This window comes from Solea solea, chromosome 2, assembly GCF_958295425.1.
Source record: "Solea solea chromosome 2, fSolSol10.1, whole genome shotgun sequence".
NCBI lineage: Eukaryota > Metazoa > Chordata > Actinopteri > Pleuronectiformes > Soleidae > Solea > Solea solea.
Window position 1 is genome coordinate 26,703,680 of NC_081135.1, and position 24,513 is coordinate 26,728,192.

General features: G+C 40.0%; 2 protein-coding genes and 1 long non-coding RNA gene across 3 annotated transcripts; 1 reads left to right on the forward strand and 2 right to left on the reverse strand.

Moving 5' to 3' along the window:
• Window positions 1–553: 553 nt before the first annotated feature.
• fap (fibroblast activation protein, alpha) lies at window positions 554–10,164 on the reverse strand. Its single transcript, XM_058622952.1, has 26 exons — window positions 9,610–10,164; window positions 9,295–9,376; window positions 8,187–8,276; window positions 8,005–8,099; window positions 7,843–7,917; window positions 7,706–7,758; window positions 7,513–7,585; window positions 6,402–6,522; window positions 6,153–6,307; window positions 5,782–5,879; window positions 5,518–5,647; window positions 5,385–5,423; window positions 5,190–5,288; window positions 5,034–5,104; window positions 4,888–4,941; window positions 4,537–4,661; window positions 3,459–3,509; window positions 3,093–3,191; window positions 2,815–2,884; window positions 2,527–2,721; window positions 2,370–2,424; window positions 2,186–2,285; window positions 1,575–1,633; window positions 1,399–1,471; window positions 1,154–1,227; window positions 554–964 (listed from the first exon to the last, which is right to left on the reverse strand). Exons 1-26 carry the CDS (start codon window positions 9,610–9,612, stop codon window positions 857–859), a joined length of 2,247 nt encoding a protein of 748 aa, XP_058478935.1. The 5' UTR covers window positions 9,613–10,164; the 3' UTR covers window positions 554–856.
• Window positions 10,165–12,571: 2,407 nt separating this feature from the next.
• On the reverse strand, window positions 12,572–23,029 carry ifih1 (interferon induced with helicase C domain 1). Its single transcript, XM_058623074.1, has 16 exons — window positions 22,516–23,029; window positions 21,601–21,772; window positions 21,306–21,407; window positions 20,519–20,584; window positions 18,786–19,012; window positions 18,074–18,284; window positions 16,961–17,178; window positions 16,461–16,562; window positions 16,249–16,372; window positions 15,910–16,125; window positions 15,298–15,554; window positions 14,124–14,273; window positions 13,868–14,029; window positions 13,588–13,781; window positions 13,395–13,488; window positions 12,572–13,309 (listed from the first exon to the last, which is right to left on the reverse strand). Exons 1-16 carry the CDS (start codon window positions 22,954–22,956, stop codon window positions 13,112–13,114), a joined length of 2,934 nt encoding a protein of 977 aa, XP_058479057.1. The 5' UTR covers window positions 22,957–23,029; the 3' UTR covers window positions 12,572–13,111.
• LOC131455446 (uncharacterized) lies at window positions 15,502–17,038 on the forward strand. The gene is made up of 3 exons (XR_009239802.1): window positions 15,502–15,576; window positions 16,701–16,790; window positions 16,967–17,038. It is a non-coding gene; the product is annotated as an uncharacterized LOC131455446 (long non-coding RNA).
• Window positions 23,030–24,513: the final 1,484 nt, after the last annotated feature.

Below are 24,513 nucleotides of genomic sequence, written 5' to 3' on the forward strand. Positions count from 1 at the left end.
GGTTTTATATGAATGTTTCATGACCATAGAAAAACAAATTGTAATACATTTATTGTTGACTAATTGAGGATCTGATTCTGTAATATAGATCATTTATGTATTCAACTAATGTTTATTTTTTTACAATAGGATTGAATGCATACATACATATATAAGATTTTTAAAAACATAAGTGACAAAATATTAGGGAACTAAGCCTTAATATTAATATATATACATATGTTTACATATATATGTATATATATATTTGTATACGTATTTATATATGTATATATATATACATATACATATATACATGTATACATATATAGATATACATATATATACATGTATACATATATAAGATTTGTTTTAAACATTCTTCAGATTTTCCTGCTTAAAAAGTTAAAAGTGACAAAATATTAGGCAACTAAGCCTTAATATTGGTGTGTGTATATATGTATACATATTCTGAAAAATGTACTTCTCATTATTCTGACTATTATTCAGTGTATAATGTTAACTTTTTTAAAGGCTGACTGAAAATATACTAAACTTACAAGAGACACAATAATACAATAACAATACAAGTTTATTTTACCTTCATTACAACATTAATGCAAAACACACGATACTACTTCACGACAACAACAAATGTTAAATGCTATTAAAAATTGGCCTATTTTCAAGACAATTCTCCCATTCCACATAAAACACAAAATACTAATTTGTACAAGCAACTGGATATTCATTTCACGTAAAACAAAAACAAACACGTCTACTAATTGTTCGACCTGACATTTTAAGAATATGAGGGAGACGGAAAAACACATCAGAGAACAAAAAAATACAGTGGTAATGTTCAATATAAATGCATTCACATCAATTTGGGATTAACGAGGCATTTTTGCAAGAAGTGACTCATGAGGGTGTATATATGACGGAAGGCTGATCCGCTGAGAGCATGGTTCTTGTCCGTGTACCACTGAAATGAACACCACAGTTGTAGTATCAGTGCACACAAAACACTTTCATGTCACAGGATTAAGCTATGCACAAGTCTAATTCATACATACTTTCTCTAATAATAATTTATATGATGCAAATGGACACCTTCATTCAATAGAGACCATCAAGGTCAATGTCACTTCCACTTTCCTGAGCCAATATTTACCATTGTCTCAAAGTCCACCCCCGCATCCACTAGAGCTTTGGAGATCTGCGCTGCCTGCTGGAAATGGACATTGTCTACAGGAAAGACAGTGTTTCACTACGTGACTGAACATCAGAGCTCAAGTTTCCAGGGCAAACAGAGTGTATTTGTTCAAGGCGTCACTCTGTTACCTGGTGCACTGATGAGAAACAGGGCCCCCACATGGGGTTTTTTTTCTATAAGAATTAAAAAAAGATGAAACGTACCGTCCGCTGTGCCATGAACCAGTAGATAGTCGACAGTTTTGAAATTCCTTGCTCTGGCTGTCACTGTAGAATTCTGTCGTATAAAAAAAAAAAAAATGTAATGTACAGTCAATGATAAGAGATGTGTGTGATGTTGTTATTTAGGATCATTGTCATAGAGCTTGGATGGTCTTTACTGTGTAAGCGTCGGAATTTTCGGAGGGAGTGCCCATGTAGCGTTCAGTGTACACGGCGTCTGCAAGGAAAAGCAACACTTACAGTTCTACAGTGCACGTGAGACAAACATACAGTGCAAAACAAAAGGTTTCATACCATTTTAACATAGATTTGAGTCCTAAAAGGGAAAGTCAGCTGAGTTTACGCAGATCAAAATCTGTTTACATGTGTGAAAATAGTACTAATGGTACAGATAGCTGAAATGTCAGTGGAAAGGTGGAAAGTGGCGCTGTTTCTACTGGATAGCTAGGTTAACTTAATGTCTTTGTGAACGTGTGAGTATTTGTTGTTTTTCATCTTCATGTTGTCAAAAAAGTATCCAGATGTACACAAAAGTCACCGAAATGTACAGAATCATGAATTTGTGTTCATTGCGTGTTCCTGTGCTCTGGAGGCGTGGCTTCAGAGGGAAGTCTGAAGAAAGGGGCTTGGACTTTTGAATTCAAAATGTAGCCTGCTAAAACAGGTTTTCCAGGATGTCCCTGGATTACACCCTTAAATGGTAATTATGTCAAGGTGGGAATACGGCACTCTTAGAATAGACAATACAAATAAACACGTGTTCGCTCACCATAATATTCCCACTTAGCTACTGGCGCCACTGCTATTCCACATTTGAAAAGTCCAGTTCCAGCTCCCAAGGCCATTGAGGAAACATAACCACCGTATGACTAAAGATCAGAATTGAAGAAATGTAGTAAATACAAAGGGCACAAGATATAACAAAGTGGTCAACAAGACAACGTACAACTCACCCAGCCCCATATTGCTATTCTGTCTTGGTCAATAAAACCCATGTCAATGAATTTCCTGTAACAAAAAAACAAAACAATTATTAATTGATTTTTTATATTACATAATTTGTGAATGGTGTGATGTCACAGAGGTGACACAGTCATCAGACATCATCACCTCACAGCAGCGATCTGATCTTCCACTTCAAACGTGCCGAGGCGCCTGTAGATTGCGTGCATTATTTCGTCGCCCTGGTAACCGCTTCCCCTTCCGTCAAAGCTGGCAATGATGATCCCATGTGAGCTGGAGAGCGACGTGCCCCAGTTCAGCTTGAATTTATAGCCAACCCTCTGACTACAGGGGCCACCATAACTGCACAGGACAGCATTGATCAGCACATTGGCAAATATATGTCATTCACTGAATTATAATGACAGTGGAAACAGTGCAGGGCCCTCCACTCACACATCAATGAGAAGAGGGTATTTTTTAGATCTCTTAAAATTTGGCGGCAACATCATCTGATACCACAGATCTGTCGGGAAAGAATAATTGAAGTTAGCAAATGTCAAATTGAGACAAAGGCAGTTTGTAACGCAGTTAAGCCAAATTAGTATCCAGTGATCACTGGCAGGGGGTTAACTTTTCAATATAAAAGACAACACATCACACTTTAAAGAAGGATTTAGCGGAATGTGCTCAAACATTTCTGAATGGTACCATAAAAACAGACGGCGTCTCACCAAATCCGGCAACCTTGAGTGTGCCGTACTCCATTTTAGGCATTTGGAATTCAGAGAGAATATTTTCCAGGTTCTTGTTGTCTTCAAGGGTGGAGATTTCTGTGAGACAAGTAAGTGAACAACAGCCACAGTATAATAGTACGGTACAATGTTCCCTTTTACAGGCAGGACTTAATCTAATCTGGAGAACGTTGAGTTAGGTCTTTCTTATTATAAGGCAGTTATGATATACTGTACGTATATACAGTTATGTGATTAATAACACATGTTATGACATTATGACCTAAATGACGCCACTGTGGTGAATAATTCAGCTGCTTTAGGGTTAGTTCATGACACTTTGAAACGAATTGTGTGTATACGTACGTGCACCTGGCCCCCTGTTGTCCATGAGCGTGTAGAGGGGCAATCCAGGTCCTAGCAAAACAGAGATAAACAACATAGGCTGAACATTTTTTGTCTGATCTAGTAGATTAGATTAAAGACCCACTTTTTCCAATACTTGCATATCTGAGATTGTGTTCAAAAACATTTCTCTGGTTTCCCTAATACTAATCCCACACTTTTTAGACCCACTCGTAGGGGGACGGGACCTCATTCCCAGAATGTAAACAATGTCCGCCATCTTTGCTAAGTGTCACTGGTGGGCACGTAACAGAGAAAAGAATGAAGATATTTCTCAACTCAGGGGAAACTAAGGTTGGGAAGCACAATTTTTCAAAAATACTACCCCTATTCTAGTAATACAAAGCTAAATGCAAATTGATGAAGTATTCCTTTAATTGGCCTTTTTGGACAAGTCATTCTGATGCACTGGAAGAGTCCCCACCCTCCTTCCCACACTCAGTGGATAAGTGACGCTCTGTAATGTTTGAAAAAATTAAAACATTCCTTTTGTGGCTCGAATATAAAATGTTCTAAAATCTGGTTGCCGTTCTTTCACAAGTCATTGTTTGTCAGGACCAAACAGCTTGATGTTAATGGTACAACCTCCTGCACCCAGTGGTGATTATTATTTACTGGCCGCACACTCGTCCTTGTGTCTTTGATTTATTTGGTTGTGTGCGTATTTATTTTATGTGTTTATTTGTGGGGTTGCGTACTTTTTCTTTTATTTCCTTCTGGATTTACGGGTTATTATTATTATTACTGAGGTACAGATTTCTTCTCAAACATTGTTCTCTTCCACTCACTTATCCAGTAATACATATGAAGGTTCACATGCTTAATCATAGCTTCTAGTTTCGACGTTACAAATCGTTGATTACATACACATCAGGTCTCCTGAACAACTTGAACCATGACATTTTTTTTTTTTTTGTTTAGATTATGGTTCACAGATGATGCACATCATAGATTCATTCCCACACGTTGACCATAGATGAGTCACCGCTTAAGAGGAGGAAGAGGATGAAGAGGAAGGGGGTGTTGGGGGGTAACTGACCGTAGCAGTCCATTCGGTAATAAGAGGCGTCAAGGCTGAAGTAAGCAGAGTTGTACTGACACCTGTCACCGTGCAGGTCACAGGTGAGACACTGTGGGGCAGAAGAGCTGCTTCCGATCATCATCCTGATGAACAAACAAGCAGCAGCTCATGTCACTTACATCATTCTGTTTTTTTGTTGTTGTTTTTTTACAATAATTTGCATTTTGACTTGAGCTGTTATTTCTCAATCCCAATCAGCTTTTGGCTAAAATCTTTATTTGTCTTTCTTGGCTCCATGAATAAATACTATTATATAAATACTGAAAACAAATCAGTTTAGCCACCACACAGGTACAAATATCGACTTACTTGTAAAGATTTCTTTTTACTGGCATCCCTTCGTACTCATTGCTCACAAAATATCTATGGAGAGGAAAATCACACTAGTCAGACGTGCATGTATTTATTTTCTAATATGCCTTAAAGTGTATTAAATGCATGGTGCCATCACTCACATGGCATCTTTTGTTAATTTGGAAATGTAGATGACTTCCCACTTCCCAGAGGTAATAGGAGTTGCTTTGCCCTTTAAAAAACCCACAGCACCATTAGTCTAAAAACACTATAAATGTCTGTTTTACGTTCACATAATTATAACTGAACAGACTTACATTTTTCACATAATGAATGTGCTTATATCCCCGAGTGTCACTCATCACTTTGTAGAAACTGAGTTTGTCCTCAGCAAAGAACACAGGTAAAGGCATGTACTGGGGAAAAAACAGAGATATTTTAATGTCACACAGCAACTCGAACGCTGAGAATGGGTTTCTTACACAGCACGTGGTGACCTTCTGGAAACTTACATGACCGACCCAGCCGGTTTTGCTTGTTTGCTCAAACTTCTGTATAAAGTAGACAGTGGATTATTGAGATCATTTCCACGGAGACCCGTTCAGATTTTCCAACCATACGAGTGAGCAGAGAAATGAAAGATACCTGCAGTTCTTTCCAGTTGCTTCCATCAAAGTCATAGATCTGTACCACCAAGTGATTCTGCTTTCTCGTGAGCCACTGCACAGCAACGCGTTCATCTGTAACCCAGGTCACTGAGCACAAAATGTGATCACTGAGTAAAGGCAACAGAAAGTGACAAGGCTTTCACATAAGGCAGACCATGAGAAACACTGTATTTGCATCTGCGTTGAAAGGTGGCGTGACGTCAAGTTATGCTGTAAACTGAGGAAATCGGAATCTACAGACCCAGAAGCAATGGACGCCGGGGCAAACACCTGTGAGCGGCGGGACGGATTCGTGGTATCAACCACGAATAGTTTCGCCTTTGTAAGGCTCGATCCAGCCTACAAAAAAAATCACAACAAAAATGACTCATTCGCCTTCTACTGCTTTTATCATCCACATGTCACAGCGGGCGCTGGTGCCAATCCCAGCTGACATGGTGACAAAGGTATAAGGTATGAAAATTATATAATAACAATATTGTTGATGATAGTTCACAGAATTGTGTCAATATGGAAAGATATATAACTCGTAAAAAACATATTGATGCAAAATGTTGATGTTAATGTTAATAACGGCATCTAATGTTTGAGGAAGATGAATAAAAATCTCACCTTTGGATATGGAATAGCCAATGTTTGTGGATATTGATCAGATCCATACCAAGAGAACTCCACTTTCTGAACTTGTGTATCATCCAACTCTAGATAAGCCAAGTACTTTCCATTCGACGACCACCAAATTGCCCCGTTGGATGCAAACACTTCCTCTGAAATTGTCAGATGAGGAAAAAAAACAACAACCTGTAACTCTAACTGTCTTACACAAACATGCACACGTCTGAAATAGGGAACATTACTTACCCTCATACACCCAGTCAGGGACGCCATTAAGGATCTCGTTCTCTTTCCCGTTGTTCGTCACTTGCACGGCGTCAGCGGTGACGTCGGGTTTTACAAACACGTTATAGTTTGAGACGTAAGCCTGCGAAATTATAGTATTTAAAGGGCTTTACCATAAACACAGTCCAAACTCGGATTTAAACATTTACTTCTTTCATGACACGTTTTTTAAACAGTGGCGAGATTTATTTATTTATTCAGCCAAATGTATTCAGCCCATTGCTGCCTCACTCACTCACTCACTCACTTACTCACTCGAACAAAGCAAGTTTTCAAAGCACTGACGTTGAAGTAGCCGCAAAATGGATTTCTTTAGCCTAAGAGACTGGAATTCATATTAATTAAATGACTAATTTCACCAACCCAAAAATACAAATCAAATAATAAATATATTAATTTGTGGTTCATATGTACAATTGTCTGTAAAACATAAGATATAATCTTAAATTTGAACCTAAAGCTGAATTTAACAACTGCAAACATGGCTACATGGTGTCAAAAAAAATGTACGAAGCTGACTGAAATACAGACAAACCTCTGGACAACGTTCTCAGTACGTTCTCTTTAAGGTGTAAAAAATATAACCAAAATACAACCAAACGGGAACGTTGTGTGGAAACCACGGTGCAACCACAGGAGAACGTTTCAACGTTTTTTGGTTCCCTCAACGTTTAGGGAACATGAGGCTCCTACCTAACCATGAGGGAACATTCTCTAAACATTAGTTTTTGGTTTGGGAAAGGTTCTCTGAATGTTAGTTTTTGGTTTGGTGGTAACTAACCTTAGGAGAACCTTAGGGGAACATTCTCTGAACGTTAGTTTTTGGTTTGGTTGTAACTAAACTTAAAAGAACCTTAGGGAAATGTTTTCTAAATGTTGATTTTTGGTTTGGTGGTAACTAACCTTAGGAGAACCTTAGGGGAACATTCTCTGAACGTTAGTTTTTGGTTTGGTTGTAACTAAACTTAAAAGAACCTTAGGGAAATGTTTTCTAAATGTTGATTTTTGGTTTGGTGGTAACTAACCTTAGGAGAACCTTAGGGGAACGTTCGTAGGGATGGTGTAAACTCACAAATTTGTGTCCTTTTGGTGCCCAGGCAAAGTACTGCACAACAGTTGGAAGATTCACAGGTGTAACAAATGTTCTGCAATGACGGATGAAAAACAATCCCTACTTGTCATTTTGAGGTTTCTGCCAGTGTAAGGTTCTAAAGTTTCTGCTTCTTAAAATAGTGATGGCACGAAAACAAAATAGAGTGACTTACGAACTCTCCCTGTCGTAGATAGAGTATGAGGCCGTGAATGAGTGTCTCCATTTCTGTTGAAAGCAGATATGTGCAAAGTCAGATTTGAAGCAGTTAGAAAAGTCAAAGTGTGTGACCTTCATGTAGAGTTTCCCAACCTCTGTGAAGTTGCTTTCAAAAGCAATGTATTTATGATCACCAGACAGCAAGTAATCTGTGGCCTCCACCTGGGACTATAGGGAAAATAGAAGTATCAACTTTTATTCTACATTGATAAAGTGATGCTTACAAAATATCAGAAGTAAAGATGTATTTATTACAAAGGTTGAATTGCTCAGATACAGTGACTCCTCTTTTGTTTCAGCGTTGTGGAGAAATATGTTCCCATCTCTAGCCTTGTGCAAATATTCCTTGTCTGCGGATGAGAAGGACAATAAAAATACAAATATGATGATTTATACTTTATGTAGCCTCATAATAGTGTTGATTTCACTGGTGTTACCTGATATCCAGTATAAATTGTAGGATTTCCACCTAATAGTGTCATTGAAGTAGTCGTCAAGTGTGAACGGCCTTTTGGCTGCACCAGATTCTGAAATTATAAAGAATTATGACAAATTACCGCATTACTGTAATTGAGTAGGTTTTTGTGTACTTGTACTTGTAATTTGTAATTTTACTTTTACTTAAACTATGTTTTTTTGGAAGTACTGTACTTCGCTATGTTTGAGTTAAAAAGAAATCATGCATCAGAAACTCTGGCAGTGAATGATGAAGACAGGAGAACTCACTAATTATTAATTACCTTTGACCCACTTTGACTGATACATTATAACTTTACATGTTTGGCCTGTTTTTGGACATTTAAACAAAGACTCAAACAAATGTTATTTAAAATATGTGTTGTACTGTTCAAATTTCACATTTAACAAGCAAAATTTGGTGTTCATGTACAACCACAGCGTTTTGTTTTTGTTTGTTTTTTTAAATCAAACTTTTTTCTTTATTTTAAATTGTTAACTGTAAATAACTGCCAGATTTGGAAAGTTATTCTGGGAGAAATGGGCAAAAGCATTTAGTTACAGGACATTTTCTGGCAATTTTATGGTTAAAGTCCAGATGGACATTTTGAGGCTAAGTAAAATTTGATCAAAATTGTGCTACTTTTAAATGAGTACAATATTTCAGTACATTTTCCACCTCCGCAAATGGCAAATATCACACAGAGTCTTTTTTAAGCCGTGGAATCTGAATTGTGTCACCCTCCACCACACGGTGGCGCTATTTGAACTGCAACTTTCCAGCAGCATGCAACTATGACCCCAACTATTAACATCAATCACATTAGGATTGAATGCTCTGCCACATGTTTTTCACGACAGGAAAGTGGAACTGTCGAATCTAATAGGAAACACATTCACACAAGGAAAGAAAAATGGAGGGGGGGGGGGTGATAAAAACTGAATTTGAGAACAATCATGCACAAGAAAAAAATAAAAACAGAAGTAAAAGGAAAAAAATGGCGTTTGCCCAGGTTTGTGTGATGATCTTCACACTGAAACACATGCACATGCACAGACACAGAGACAGAGGCCCGGGCTTTGACTTACTGCTGAAATAAACTGCTGGGATTGTTATTAACAGGATGACGACAGCCGCCCCTAAAACCCCCCACAGCACCTTGCTGCAGCCCTGTAATGATGACACAAAGAAAGTTACACACATTATTGTCACTAATCCCACATAACACAATCCGAAGCCTTTTTGATGAATAGTTCACTGATCTGTTTTTTTTTTTACCCTAAATTGAAAGTAACTCTACAGAAATCAAAGATACATTTAAATATATACTCGTTTGTTTGTTTTTGTAAAAGTACAATTTCTCCCTCTGATGAAGCGTAAGAGCAGCGGACTTGATTACTGACCATGATGCAGATGCAGTCGCAGTGAGGATCCTCAGCACTTCAGTAGGTTAATCCTTCACACGTTGAGTTTACAGTGGATTCTTTGACAAGCAGCCGAGTGAACATACTCTCCAGTGAAAACACCCGGAACTTTATAACTTATAATAAAGTTATAAAGGTAGGTGGGGGGGGAAACATGAGAAAAGTCAGCCTCTCCCTACTTTAGACCATGGAGCAGACTTCTCATTCTTGCCGCTGCATTCCTGAGTGGAGCCCGACACCAGACAGAGATGAAACCCTGAAGTCAGCGGCACAGCCTGCAACTTTCCAAGAACGCACAACTTCAGCTGCAATTTAGGAAGTGGCTTTTTTTTTTCTTTCTCGCAGAGGGCGCGAGTCATCCAACAAGTCATCCACTCCACAACATGCGAGGACGCAGACAAAGTCTACTCCCAGTTGGATGTTTTCCAGGTGTAGACTTAGTGTTGATTCTCGAAAAGACGGTAATGAAGAGGGGATGGGGGTTCATTATAATAAGGAGTCATTATTGTGGGAACATGAAGGCAGGGCTGGCCCTAGACATACAGTATATGGTGCCCTGGGCAAGATTGCAAATTCACCCCCCCCCATGCTTATTTTTTTAGTCATTTGAAACCATGTTTAACCCTTCTGTTACCAACCCAGTCGTCGCCCACATGCGCACTTCTCATCACTCCTAGTCCGTTTGTGATATCTAGAACATTTAAAAAAAAATAAAAGTATGCACTGATGTTCTGTCCAGGGTGTGACCCCGCCTCTCGCCCTATGTCAGCTGAGATTGGCACCGCATCCCGCTAGGATAAAGCGGTAGAAGATGGATGGAGATAAGCAGAGAAATAGAGCTTTGCGCCCATATACTTGTCATTACGGTACGCGGAGCGAATGTCCAATCACAGACAAGATTCACCAGAGCGGCACACGTTAGTGACATCAGCTTGTCAGTACCGTGATTCCTAAACGGTTGATTAACTGCCAGATATCTAAAGTGAAAGTTATCTTGGAAAAAGGGGCTGAAACACTCACTCATTGAACATTTTTTTACAGCCATAAAAACCTGAATATCATGATGATCATAACAGGGTTAAATACGTTTGTAGCTACACGGGAAATGTAAAAACACAAAGCATCTACAAATGTAAAAACTGCATGTTTATATACTATCAGTCCAAAATGACATATTCTCCTTCTTTCATGGGGTTTGTGGTTTCATCCTCCTCCTCCTCCTCCTCCTCCTCCTCCTCTAGTCTCCCTTGAAAACCTAAGAGCTTGGATCTTCACATTCCGTCCCTGGGTAAAATGACTGCAATGAAAGCAGGTTTTTCGTCAGGTTCAGAAGTGAGTTGTCTTTCAACTTGAAGGTTGTGGGTTTGATTCCCGGCTCCACTTATCTACAGACGCTTAACCGGCAGCGAGTGAATGGCCATGAAAGATGAGTGATAGAGAATGCACTGCGTGAAAGTGTGAGAGAATGGCCGTGAATGGGTGAATGCCAAAAGTGTAGCGTAAAGCAGCTTTGAGTGGTCATCGAGACTACAAAAGTGTGATATAAATACAGACCATTTACACTCATTTCTTCTTCCTCTGCCTCATTACTAGCGGCGATGCAAATTCCTGTGTTATTTTCGGTGCAATACTACAACGCACGTTCATTTTCTGTATGCTAACATAGTCATTACCTGTTAGTCATGACTGTATTTAACCCGCCTTACTTTTTTACGACATGGGACAGTGCTGCGGTTTATAAATTCCAGTTATACCCACTCATTTTAGTGACCAGGCCTAGTATAGGTGTTATTTTTGACTCAACAATGTCCTTGGAGCATCATTCTAAACAGTTATTAAAAAACTGTTTCTTCCCCTTGTGTCCAAGGTGAAACCGGAGATGCTTATTCACGCTTTTATAGCCTCACGTCTGCTGCAAGGCTTATAACACACAAATGGGCCCATGGTCAGGTTCCCTTCACTGGTAACCAGTGCATGGTCAAGCACCTCCTTACGCCTCTGACCTGCTACAGCTTCACACCTCGACCCGCAGTTGACAGAGGTCAGCAGGCCAGATGTCACTTGTGGTCCCAAAAACCCATTTCAAGACAGGCTTTTTATTGTTTTATTGTTTTTAAAGTACCCCTGTCTGTATGTTATGTATTTTACTTATATTGATATGTGATTCCATATCTGTGAAAGGTGCTATACAAATAAAATGTACTTATAGGTATTATCTGCCTTTAGTTGACACAATACAATGTTACAATTATGGCAAAAAATGGTGATCAGGATGTCTAAATTCTTTTCTTTCTGTATTGATCTTGCTCTTTAACTGAAGAGGAGAACCCACAGACAAACGTATAGTCATTCGGGCCTTCTTTAAATTAGCATCTTACATTCCTAAGCACAAACCTTACAACTCAGTAAAGACCAGCTGAAACTGGTAAATCACGAAGGCCTCTGTGTAACCCTGGCACTTATCATTTGTCTACAGAGTGTTCCTCATTATAACCTTCCCCATGGTCGACTCTTGGTATCAGCAGAGGAAGGCGCCAGACATCTTGACCTGACCCCTTTCTTCAAAACCTTTGATATACCGATACCATAACTCTGGGATTCACAGGCAGAATGACATGAGGATGCCCAACTGTTAACGTCTCCTTGTTCATGATCAGTCCAGTGCTCATAAGAGAAGAGTCTTTGGTCAGAACTGTAGAAAGGTATTAGAACAAGGATCCACATACTTTCACCACACAATCAGATCACTTTTCCATACTAGTTGACAAAAGAAAAAAAAAAAATCACATTTTTCTATATTTAGCTCTGTCCGGCTCAGTAGTTGTGACTCACTAACAGTTGAATTTCATGGAGGCGCATCAGCATCTGTTTGTCTGCATGTGTGGTGACAGGTGGTCTCCAAGGGGCGATCAGTGGCTCGCGTCTCATGAGACTTCAGAGGTTTGAGAGGAAATTTGTTTATTCATTTTCCAGTTCATTCTATCACAACAATGCCCACTTGTCTATGTCACTGTGTTACAGCATTTCACCTTTAAATGTTCTTTATTTCATAGTGCAAGGTCAGACGCTCACATTCAGGTAAACACATGAGTAAAATGTTACCTTTGTAAAATTCCAGCCCTTAAAGGAACTTTAATGCAAGACCCAAAATCAAACCGAGACCGCTCCCTAAAATACGCAACACCAAACCACATTATAACTGCCATTTGTGCATTAGCAGTTTCGACACAAACTACCTGTTTTAAACAAGTAACTGACAACATCACTGTTGTTGCTGCTAGACATGAAGCCCTTGGCAAAGCTGATTTACTCAATTTACTCAACAATCTCATTATTTTTTTTATTTTATTTTTTTTACACATTTTTAAAAAGAAATCTGTGATTATTAAAGTTAGTGGCATGTGGCTTCATTTGAGGGTTTCCAGCCACGGTGTTTTAACAGTCTGACATGACTTTTCCCTTGATAATGACGGTTGACAGTTCATTGTGTCACTTCATCATCCGAGCTCTCTGCTATGCGGCTTGCATATTCGGCGTAGTCAAAGCCAGAAAACATGACGGGAAGCTCACTCCACTTGATGCATTTTTCCCTCTTCTTCCCACCGAGTGTCACCACAAAGTTTTTCACATTGAGGCAGGGGCACTCGATTCCACGGTACAGCATCATTACGCCCCATTCCTGGAAAGACGATATTTAGGGTTGTAGGCCTTTGCACTGACTTAGACAAAAACACAATTTCTCTCTCTGAACTAAACACATTTACCTGCCCACAGTCCTTGCATGCAATGAAGAAATTGGCCTCAAAATCAAGACGTCCCTCTTGCGGAGCAGCGTTTTCTCTCTGAATGTATAGTTCACTGAAAGAAACGGCGCAAAATCACTTAATAACATACACTCTTTTTTTTAATTTTACTTGAAAACTTCAGAAAAATGTAAAAGTAAAGTTTAAACTGCACCTAAACTCTGTTGTAACATTGACTCTATGCATGTTTTCGATGATCTGGATGTCTTCACCACTGCAGACGTATTTGCTGCAGCTCCTACAGCTGAACTTCACGTCACACGGTTTCTGAGACTTCAGGTCTTTCTGCTTCTTCTTCTTCATTCTCACTTTCTTTTCCATTATTGCCTGAATCTGAAACTCCAGGACCTGACAAAGGACAAACGAGAACATCCCTGTGAAGAAAAGAGTCTTACAGCAGTGTGTAAATACAGTTCCACGGACACAACACGCACCCGTTTTTCATAGTCCCCTTGATCTAAGGCTTTGATGAGGTCAATGGCTTTGTCCATCATGGTTTTGCGGTACTCATTGACACACTCCTTTTCAGCCACACCAGAGTTCTTCACCTCGACCAAAGTGTAACTGCTGTCCTCAGCTCTCCCTCTGCCTTCAGCCTGCAAAACAAAATAACTGAGTCGATATGGTTCAAAAGAAGGAATACTCAAATAACTCAGCATTTATGGATATAGACCGCATGACATCACTGACCTGAATCATAGCGATCTCATTGGTCACATGTCCATAGCGGATAACAAAATTACAGGCCGGTATATCCAAACCTTCCTCTGCTACTGTAGTAGCAACCAGCAAGTTGACGTCACCTTTGTGGAACCTTTTCAACACCTCCTTTTGCTCAGCCTGTTCAACACACATTTGTGGTATAGGAAGGTTACATATACACTGCATTTTAAAGGGATAGTTCAGGTTATTTCAAGTGTGGTTGTGTAAGGTATTACGACATCATCAACACTGATTTCCCTGAGCATGCTGCCAAGTGTTCAGCCTTTTCTGTCAATCAGCCTGGGATCCAGACACTCTCCTTCGCTAATAACGTAGCTGCCAGCAGGGACAGAAGGAGAAACTCAATATATAGCCTCTTCATAAAAGGCCCGTTGAAAAACTTAGGTCTGCGTATGTTCGAGATAGTTCTGCTCAATGTCTAATGCCGTGTTCACACAGGACACACATTTTCCGATGCGCCGTGCCAATTGAGTCTGTGGCGCCGCGGGATCACGCTAGTGCATCGCGTTACCAGATATTCGAATTCTGTAACTCAAATTTTGGCCTGAAGACAGAAGTAACATGGCATATCTTTTCACCATCAACCATGACTAAGCATTGTTGCACTCTCTGTTGTGGAAAACGTCTGCACAGAAGAAACCGCCGTCAGCTAGCAAGTGGTCAAATTAGCTGCTCGTCATGCTAATGTATCGCTGCGGATGCTTACGGAGCTCCAGGAGTAAACATTACAACTCGCCAAGCTATTTTTGTGAGCTCCACACACAAAAATATTAAGGCCATCGTGATTCTTTGCCAAAGTTGAAGTCCATAGAAGAAATATTGCATTTTGCACTACCGGGGATAAGGGGGCTTGTTTGGGAAGTTTGGGTCAGTTAGGTAAAGCAAAAACAAAGGCTTTAAAACTCCAAAGTCACAAGATTATAAAAAATATAAACTAACTGGTGGATGAAGCAATGACTTAACAACTCCTGGCAAACATTATTCTAAAGCTATTATTGCACTTGGCATCATACATGACAAAGTCACTGTAAGTAATGTGTCAGCACCTCATACAACCGCACTTCCAAAAACCTGAACTATCCCTTTAAGTACACAGGACGCTCGAGGCAAATGTGGAATCATTTGAGCAGTGTGCACTCACAGGGGTCATTGGTTTAACAACACTCTGGTCTCCTCCTCCAATAACATACGAGGCTTTTACACCAATGTCAGCAAACTTGGGGTTTTCCTGAATCCAATGACTTAGTGCAATAGCGCTGCGACGTGTTTTGGTGAAAATGATCCCCCGGGCCTCCTCCCTGCTGCTGAACTCATGTAGAATTTTACTCCTCAGCTTTGACAGGCTGTCATTTTCATACTGTGGATTCTCTGCAAGCCTCTGCAGCTCTTCCTTGTTCTCTGCAGGACAAATAAAGCGGAGGTAAATTATTATGATTATTTTCAGTTGACGGAAATGTGACTTGATACCACTCTGGTGTCTGTCAGGGGGAAGGTGCTGTGACAGCGAGCAGGTAAGCTCGGCACAAATGCAGGATAGAAGACAACGTCCACTCACGGTTATAATTAACTGTCTGACTCTTGTTTGTTGCTCTTGGACAATAAATATGTAGTCTGGGACATTTCTATCCATGTTAAACACATCACATAGTGAGCTTTAGAGGAGCTGGGTTTGTTGTTTAGCAGTTACTGATTCCATTAATGAATCCATTACTTCTCAGTAATACATGGTCAGGGTGGCAGAACATCACTATACCTTTAAACAGATTGAAGAGGAATCTTTCAGTGTCTGTAATATGAATGATCTGCTCCTCGTCTGGGGCTGTTTTTCTCTTCAGTTCCTTCTCGTGGTATTCATTCAGGAAACTCAGAGCGTCACACATGCGAATGGTGTTGCTGAGATTCAGGCCCTCGCTGTACTGTCGAAGGTGCTCGGCGCAAACGCGTACTTTATGGTCGTCCCCTGTTGCAGCTGAAAATTAGATCAGAACACATTTGAGGTTGCTTCAATTCATTTTTTTAATTTTTTTTACTAAAATGAAAGAAAAAAAAAGGAGTTGAGGATGAGGATCACGATGCATGCTGTAACCCGTACCTTTCCGCTCTTTATCAACAATCCATTGTTCATAATTCTGAGAACCAAGGTCACAGCTGGGGCTCAGCTGGGCATGGATATGAATGGTATTCATGATTTTCTTTATTACATCACCAAAGGGATCCTGGAAAATATAATAAACAAAAGACTCTTACTGCCATTCCTTCAAACAAGGAAAACAACCGTATTAAAAGACTGTGAAACAAATGTACCTCTTTTCTGTCTTCAACAGATAGAGTCGCTTTCCTGGGTTCCTTTTTAAAGTCCCCAATGCTCCTCGTCATGATTTTGGAAGCGTCCAAGTTTGCACAAATCTATGAAAGAGACACAAACTTGTATTGGTTTTTGAATCAAAATAATTCATCTTTGTCTATTTGCTTTTAACAACTGTATGTCTATGTCTTTGTTAAAACCAAATAGATGCTTTCATTTCTTTTTTCTTTTTTTTGGAGGCTTTGTGAGGCTTGGGTGAAGCACTGGATCCAGCTGGGCAGGATAAACAGGATCTTCGATGAATTGGGTGGAGAAACGGGGTCATACAGGTGAACGGTATTGAGGAACTGAAACTGAATAGTATCATGACACATGGACTGGGTGCTGGGTGAAAGCTGAATGTAAGACAATGTAATAAACATACAGCTTTTTTTCTCCCCTAACGTTGCGTTTATTTCAAGGTGTATTTTTGTGTGTATTCAAGTGTGTTCTATTTTACCCGCAGAATGTGCTCCTCTGCTTTATGTATTTTCGTGGCTCCGCCGACCCCCGGTGAAGCAGTCAGGCCCAGTATCTGAGGAAGGGCCACAGTCTCCTTCTGCTCCTTCTGCAGTGTCCTGTTCTTGTGCTTTTGCTTCAGGTAACGCATCATTATTTGGTTGTAGACGCCTCCCTTCTGCGTGTGATGACACTCATCTATTACGATCAGCGTCAGATCTACAGAAGACATAGCAATAAAAAAATATACATATTTAATGCTGTGCAAAGTCATTTTTGAATCATAAGCTTGAATATAATGCCATTTATGTTTATGGGGAGTGTAGCCAACACAACAACTTTTGTTTAGCGAGATTACTACTAGACACTAGAGGTGATTCCCTTCACAGATCGTAGCATTTCTTTGCAAGAAAGAACCTCTTTCATAAAGAGCCTCTCTCACAAACCAGTATTTTTCCAGGAACCTTTGACGCAACAGTTTAAGCCACACGATTACATCAAATGAGAAACCGTCTTCTTCAAAAATAACCCAAGCTTCTTTGCATTTCACCCAAGTGCACGCAACTGGTATACGTGAACTATAATCATTCACATATACAAGTTCACTCAGAGTGATACAAATTTGTCCCTTGAGGAAAAGAGCCGGCAGAGTGGCAGCTTGATGTACTGTGGGTGATAGAAGCTCTCATGTGAATTTGATCAGCCACACGCTGATGGCTTGAACAGACGTGTGGCCTGGAAACCAGGAGATGGAGGGGGGGGGGGAAGCACGCGCTTTCAGGCGTTTCAGCAAACAGCATATGTTCCACTGAGGTTGGCTATTCCACCCTGGAGTGGTGAGTGCCAACAGGAGTGAACAGCAGAGCCGGAATACTTTGACAGATCCTGTCAGGTAACATCAGGGGAGATGCTGTGGAGACGAGTCCTCCGAGTGGTATTTTTGGTTCCAAAGCTTGTCAGCGTTAGTGGTTTAGGCCTGGACAGATTTTAGCTAAAGGTTTTATGAAGCCGCGCTTACATGTCTTTTGCAGTCAAGTTTACCGATGCTACAAAAAAAACTAAACTCATTCGTGGACACGTGACACTTTTCTATAATGACACTGTATAGACATACCACTTAAGTTCACCCCTTCGTCCTCTCCTTTGTTAGACCTCTCCAAATAGTTTTCCAGAATCTGGGCCGTGCAGATGATGATGTCATTTCTCTTTACAATCTCTGTGAAAGAGATTTTGAGCTGACAGTCTCCACTGACCCTCTCCACTTTGTACGTGGGCTTCAGGAATGGAAGGAACTCTGCGGTATAATGCTGCTCGACAAGAGGAACCTGCGAAAAAGAAAAACACCAGCGAAAATGCGTTTTTTTAGAATGAATAAAGGTCAAAACTGCTAACAAACACAAGTAGCTACCAATAAAAATAGTTTCCAATATTACAACGCTTGTGATAATTTAAGAAAGCAATTATTCATGACCACAATAACTGCACATATCCAATTTTCCACTGGATAAGGGTCAGGGAAGACTCACAACTAGTCATGGTATTACACTCCAGTGCAATTTAAGTCACATACAAAACCACTTCTCAACTAAATAGTTCTGTAGCAGGATAACCTCTTTTTCAGTGCAGCGTGAATCACATGCCGTGTGTGCCAAATAGTAACAAAGTGGAGAAGGAAATCTAAACCTCATGGTTTGTAGTTTGTAGTGAGTTGACCCACACGTGTGCAAACTGACTGTGAGAGAAAATGTTTTCTTGTGCTGTGAAAAGGACAGAAGTAGGTTACCACAACAGTGCAATGCCATAAGTCAGGTTCAAACGGCAAGTACCTTGTTCACTAAGACGACTACTTTCCCAGACTGGCCCTTTGCCCTCCTGCCGTCCAGATGTTTTTTAGTAATATAAACTGCGACTCTGGTTTTACCACTTCCTGTCGGGAGGCATATGATGATGTTTTTCCCCTCCAAGGCAGGTCTCGCCACGTCCATCTGATAATCTCGAAGACCAATATCAGTGCTTTCTGGGCCTCCGGTCGCCGACTCTGGGTCAGTTCCATCTGTAGTGCAGAGCAAAGGTTTAGACAAAAAACCTCTGTCCCTGTCAGCAACCCACAATTACAAGGCAGCACAGGCAGTAAAAATACTGCGCTTGTCATTGTTGGCGGTTTTGGTCTAGTAGTGGAATGTTTTCTCACTGGTGCGATTGAGAAGTCAAAACCTATTTAACAAAACGGAGCTGTAAATCTACTGTACGTCTCATTCAGTAAAGACATGTGCAGCTTTTTCTTAATCTGCTTTATTTTTTTTGATTTTCTGACGTGTACGACGCTGCTAATTCAACTTCAGTGTGACTTCCTGAAAAAGTCAGATGTCAGTGTATGCAACGTATATTACAGTCCAAGTCCACATAAAAAGATGTAACCCAGCCTTTTACAACAACATTACAGTGAAAACTGGAGTTCACACTGTATAAGGAAAGTGAACAGCCTGAAGATTTCCCTAAAAAAGAATCAAACAACAGGCTGAGTTTTCCTTGCACAAACTCACATATGTCTGTATCCATTTATCATCTAGATTTTTGTCAAATTGCTCGTGGGTGTATCATTTCATCATGTGAGATTAGTTAAATGTTTTTAATGACAGCACGCTTAATATGATCCACTTCAGTCAGCATATTAGTTGCTGGCAAGATATGACTCACATGCTCAGTTTTGGCTTGGGCTGAGGATAAAACATCACTAAAGAACCATGCAGTGTGCTGCCATGCAGCCCCTCCTTTCTGCAAGCCTTCCCCATCAGTTATGAGTCCAAACCCCCACAAAGCTTCCTCGGTGCAGACAGCTTTTCATTTTCCCTGTCAGACTCGGCATTGCCAGAGGATAAAAGGGAAATTTCCAAACAACTACACTACATGACTGTGACTGTATATGGATGGAAAGACGGAACTTTTTTAAAAAAAATAATGAGAGGTAAACAGAGGCCTGTGAGGCCCAGACACTAAACTCATTAGTAAAGGAAGTCAACAATCAGAGTTGTTTAATATCATTTCAAGAAGAACAGAAAATCCACAGGCCTATATTTTAATGTGATTTAGTCCAGTGAGACTAATTTGAGGACAAAAAACAAAAACAATCCTGAACACAATGTCCATGAAGTACTTGATGGACATTGTGTTCACATAATGCAAAGAGACAGGATGTTGATGCAGTAACGACTTAAGCATGACATAAACCCAGAGGAGAGGGAGAGTGCCTGACTTTGCATTTTTTTTTTTTTTACACAATATAGACTGTGCATGTGGTTTTAATTTGAAGCGCTGTCCTCTTTGACCTCCATGTGCTTGATCTTGCTTCCACACATGGGACACACAGATATTTCACTTTGACATTCCAGCTGCACACTGCGTTTATCATTATGTCTCTGCATCTACACATCCAACGTACACTTACTCCTGTTGGTTTTCATGTTGTGAACAATGAGGGCATGAAATAACTCGCTTTTTGGATTACCAGCGCACTAGTGAAGACTTTCACAGTGTAAATAGTGAGCACTCAATCTCCAACCTGGTTGTGAAGGCTCCGGGCTATTTGGCATTTTTTCCGATTCATTGCTCGTTCCTTCGTACAGGTCTGTAAAAAAAAAGAAAAAGAAAAAATAAGAGGAAGAAGCAGGCAACACATCTGGACCTAGTTGTCAGAGCCAGATCCAGATTTTTATAAAGAAAAGTTCAACAACATTTCCTGGCCATACAGTTACTTTCAGATTAACTTGCTTGAGATTCAGTATTTGTCAGTATAAAACCTTATCTCATGTATAAAACCGAATTATGGACAGCTTTATTACATTTACGCATGAGGTGAAAATCTATCTACTATATCTATCTCTACATCTCCACCCAATATACATTTAATCTGGGGCTGCAAAAACCCATTTGAGCCATAAAATGATGATAATATCATGTATAAAGTTGTGGATATAGATACAGTATAGTTTGTTGCATTTAATAAGTTTAAGAAAACATTTCATTACTGTTTTAACCTCTTATGAAAATAAGTGGCTATGTAGGCCTACTTTTAAATAGTTTTAAAAACAAAACTATGTAGACTGATAGGATGTGTAAAATTATAAAATAAAAAGTAACCCACTTTGAAACCATTATTAGTCTGATACAGTCATTGTAGACCATTTATGAACATATGAAGCTGTTACCAACAGTCACTTTAAATGCATGATTCTCCAACTGTGTAACACATGTTGTTCTCTCAAAAAGAAGAACTAAAAAAAGGCCAATCATGACTCAGCGAAAATGCTTTAGCAGATTTTTATTGGCATGTGCATAGTGATGCATACCTTCATCCTGGTGAGCTTCAGTGAAGCTGGTTTCCTTAAACTTGGGACTGTCACAGCTTTCAGCAGCTGCTGGACTGACAGCTTCATTTCCAGCGGGTTCATCTTTATGGCAAGGAAGAATTTGACAGTTACAACCATAAAGTTTAGTGGGAAAATACAGATTATTTGTTTATCACTCTGTAATTGTTTTATGGTAGGAACTTTATTCTCTGCAGCAGTCATCAAAAACTGACTGCTGCAGATTGTCCGGTTGCATTCCACCATGATGGGTGTGTGCTCTGGCAGAGTTAGTCACCTTGTTTGCCAGAGTCAGGAGGCCCTCCAGTCAGCTCGTACAGGGACTGGTGCTCAGTTATCCGCAAAATGTTGAGAAACTTTGAAAACCACCCCGGTCGACCTCTCACAATGCTGCGCAGAAGTTCCCGGGCCCCACTCCTGGGTCCTCTGTTCTCTGTTTCAGCATTAATCTAAAACATGATCAACACATTACTGTAAGTGGATTAGATTGGTTGTGCAACCGTGACTGAGGTGTGGTGCTGTGCAACACAGATGAGGACATTTGTCTGCCATCTTGTGGTCAAAGTTGAACAGCAGAGGATACAGTGTAAAGCACAGTGGAGATGGTTTGTATTCTTGAATGATCAAGTGGTTCTGAAAGATACATGACCTTTAAAGACTGAAATACACTACGTATGTGCATATAGGTATACATGTATATATTTGCATGTGACAGGTAATGTCATAGTATGTCATATATTTTAGTCTTAATGTACCTGAATTTCATCGTGTAGTCTATAATACTTTGACAATAAAGGAATAGTTCTACTAACTGATTGCGCCCCTGGTGGTTGACTGTATTCTTCAAATATCCAGTTGTGAACGTGACCCTTTAAAAGTTAAAAGTTTTGTTGTTTTTTTCTTTAATTGTTCTGATTTTTTTCCCCACATCTTCTGCTCATGAAACTTGACAGATAAACACTAAAGAGCAGAGTATGGTTTTCATTTTCTTTGAAGGAAGTAACATCCCAACTTCCTGTTGAGGATGACACATGTATCTCAGACCCACTGTCTGATGATCAAATTACACATTTATCTCTGGAAATTCGTATATTTTTAAGGTAAAGTGGTCCTTTACAACTAAAATATACATATACTATGAAAAATTAAGGATTATTTCTTGGACAACTGATTGGTGGTAGTGTCTACTCACAATTTCAGACTCTTCTTTTGTCAGCAGGCCTTTAGAAAAACAGTGTAAACAAACATCCTGAGTCTTCATCTCCACGAGACTGGGGGCCAGAATCTGAATGAGGCGGACACAGAGCTCGTTCTCTTGCTCCTCAGCAGGTTCTGGGATGTTTCCCTCCATATAGTCCGCTGCATATTCACAACCTGAGTTGTGCAAAGCGTCTATAAACGTCCCGAACCAGCCTTCTGTGTGTGGCCCCCTGATGACAAAGTCAATGAGCAGGTCCGCAGCTGCGATGTTGCCCTGGGCCCTCGCCTTCTGTCGGACCTGCTCCCTCTGCTCGGTTCCGATGAAATGTAAATGGTCCAGAAGCTGCTCCACCACTATGAGCTGCCGCAGCCTCGGCCTGAAGTCTTCAATGAGAGTCACTTTAACGTGACGTTCATCTGTAGCAGACGCCATGATCACATCTCACCCAGCAGCAACACTTATACAGTAACAACGTAACACAAGGCGAAGTGACGAGTCATTGTGTGTGTGTGTGTGTGTGTTGAAATCCAGGTTAATAAAACTCTTTCACTTTCGTTTCTCCCAAAATCCTCAATTATTGAATTGGCCACTAGGTGGGAGTGTTGGCCAACAGTAGACGTGATTGTGCACGTACAAGCTTGCAAACCTGTCATTTCCATGTTGTTTCTGCTGTTCATTCATCTTAAATCCCCACATATCTGTAGATGATTGCGTTGTATTTCTGTAGAACTCTGAATCTCACTGTATATTATGACATACGGTGCTTAACAAATGTTTTACACCGCCACCCAAAGCCACAGCTGCCCTAAATTAACAGTGTAAGTGGTCGTTCTGTTATTAAATTGATGTTTTGGTAATGTTTAATATACTAGTATGTATAAGCTCTTTAACTGAAATTATATTTTTTAATGCTAAAACAATAATAAGTATTACTGTTATCCATGAATTTACTGTTTAAAATAAAAATAAAAATAAATAGTAAAGCTGGTTATTATTACTTGATTATAGCTGGTTACTTGCTTTCCTGAGCAGAAAGATTTAGTTACTCATTTCTGACTCATCAGAGAAGCCCAGTGAGATGCCTGCTCAAATGTGGGTGTAAAAACGTGAATTCAGTGTGTTATTTGCCAAATAAATAACAATAACTGCTATAGTTTTAAACACGTTTTTAAAAGATTTTAAAGAAGTTCTATCTCATTTTTATGACAGGTGGTATAATAGTAATTTGTTAAGTACTGTACTTTTACCACACTTTTTATACAGGGGCCCACTGATCTATGCTACACTAAAGACATCTTCATCATAATGTCGTGTCTTTATCAAATAACTACAATATCTTTCAATTGCACTTAGAACTGTGTTATCAACAGTGTTGGGTAGTAACGCGGTATTAGTAACGCCGTTACTTTATTCAGTAACTAATAATTTAACGCGGTTTTACAACGGCACACAGTTCCCATAACATTTTAGCGATCAATAAAGTTTTATTGAATTGAAAAACAAAGCACTTGTCGCCCTCTAGCGTCCCACACGTAATCAAACACGCGCCATGAACAGGACTGGACAGGTCAGGGCATGGCATGATGGCGAGCGAGAAGGGGAAGATAAGTTTCTCCTCGTGGAGGCATTCACATTATTTTCAACTGGAGAGCAGAGGGAAAAACAACATTTCGGTAACTTGTAGACTGTGTCCCGGTTCAAAAATACTTTCTGCGGCGAACAACCTTAATTTGCTGAAGCACCTGGAGAAGCGGCATGCTTCGACAAAGTTAGCAGCTAAGGTAGCTAACGCAGCTTCCGAGACCGAGAGTCACAGCAGCGAGCACACGCCCACTCCACCCAAGCAGCAGCGGTTGGAGTTCGAAAGACGGACCCATAGCCAGGCACAACTTGATAAAACAATAGCACGGTATGTTTAATTGTTTATTTGCATCTCTTTTAGCAATATCAGGCTATTATTCCAAGAGTCCAATGGTAAAATTTTACAGA

Excerpts from the sequence above, each read along its gene's own strand:
- fap (XM_058622952.1), bottom strand. Across the intron at positions 5,648-5,781 it reads CCGGCGTCCATTGCTTCTGG|TGATCACATTTTGTGCTCAG; the intron begins GTCTGTAGATTC and ends GCCTTTACTCAG. Across the intron at positions 1,228-1,398 it reads GGTTCATGGCACAGCGGACG|ACAATGTCCATTTCCAGCAG; the intron begins GTACGTTTCATC and ends TCTTTCCTGTAG.
- ifih1 (XM_058623074.1), bottom strand. The coding sequence starts at position 22,956 with ATGGCGTCTGCTACAGATGAACGTCACGTTAAAGTGACTCTCATTGAA. Across the intron at positions 19,013-20,518 it reads CCCGGAGCCTTCACAACCAG|ATGGAACTGACCCAGAGTCG; the intron begins GTTGGAGATTGA and ends TCTGCACTACAG. Across the intron at positions 17,179-18,073 it reads CGAAGGGGTGAACTTAAGTG|ATCTGACGCTGATCGTAATA; the intron begins GTATGTCTATAC and ends TGTCTTCTGTAG.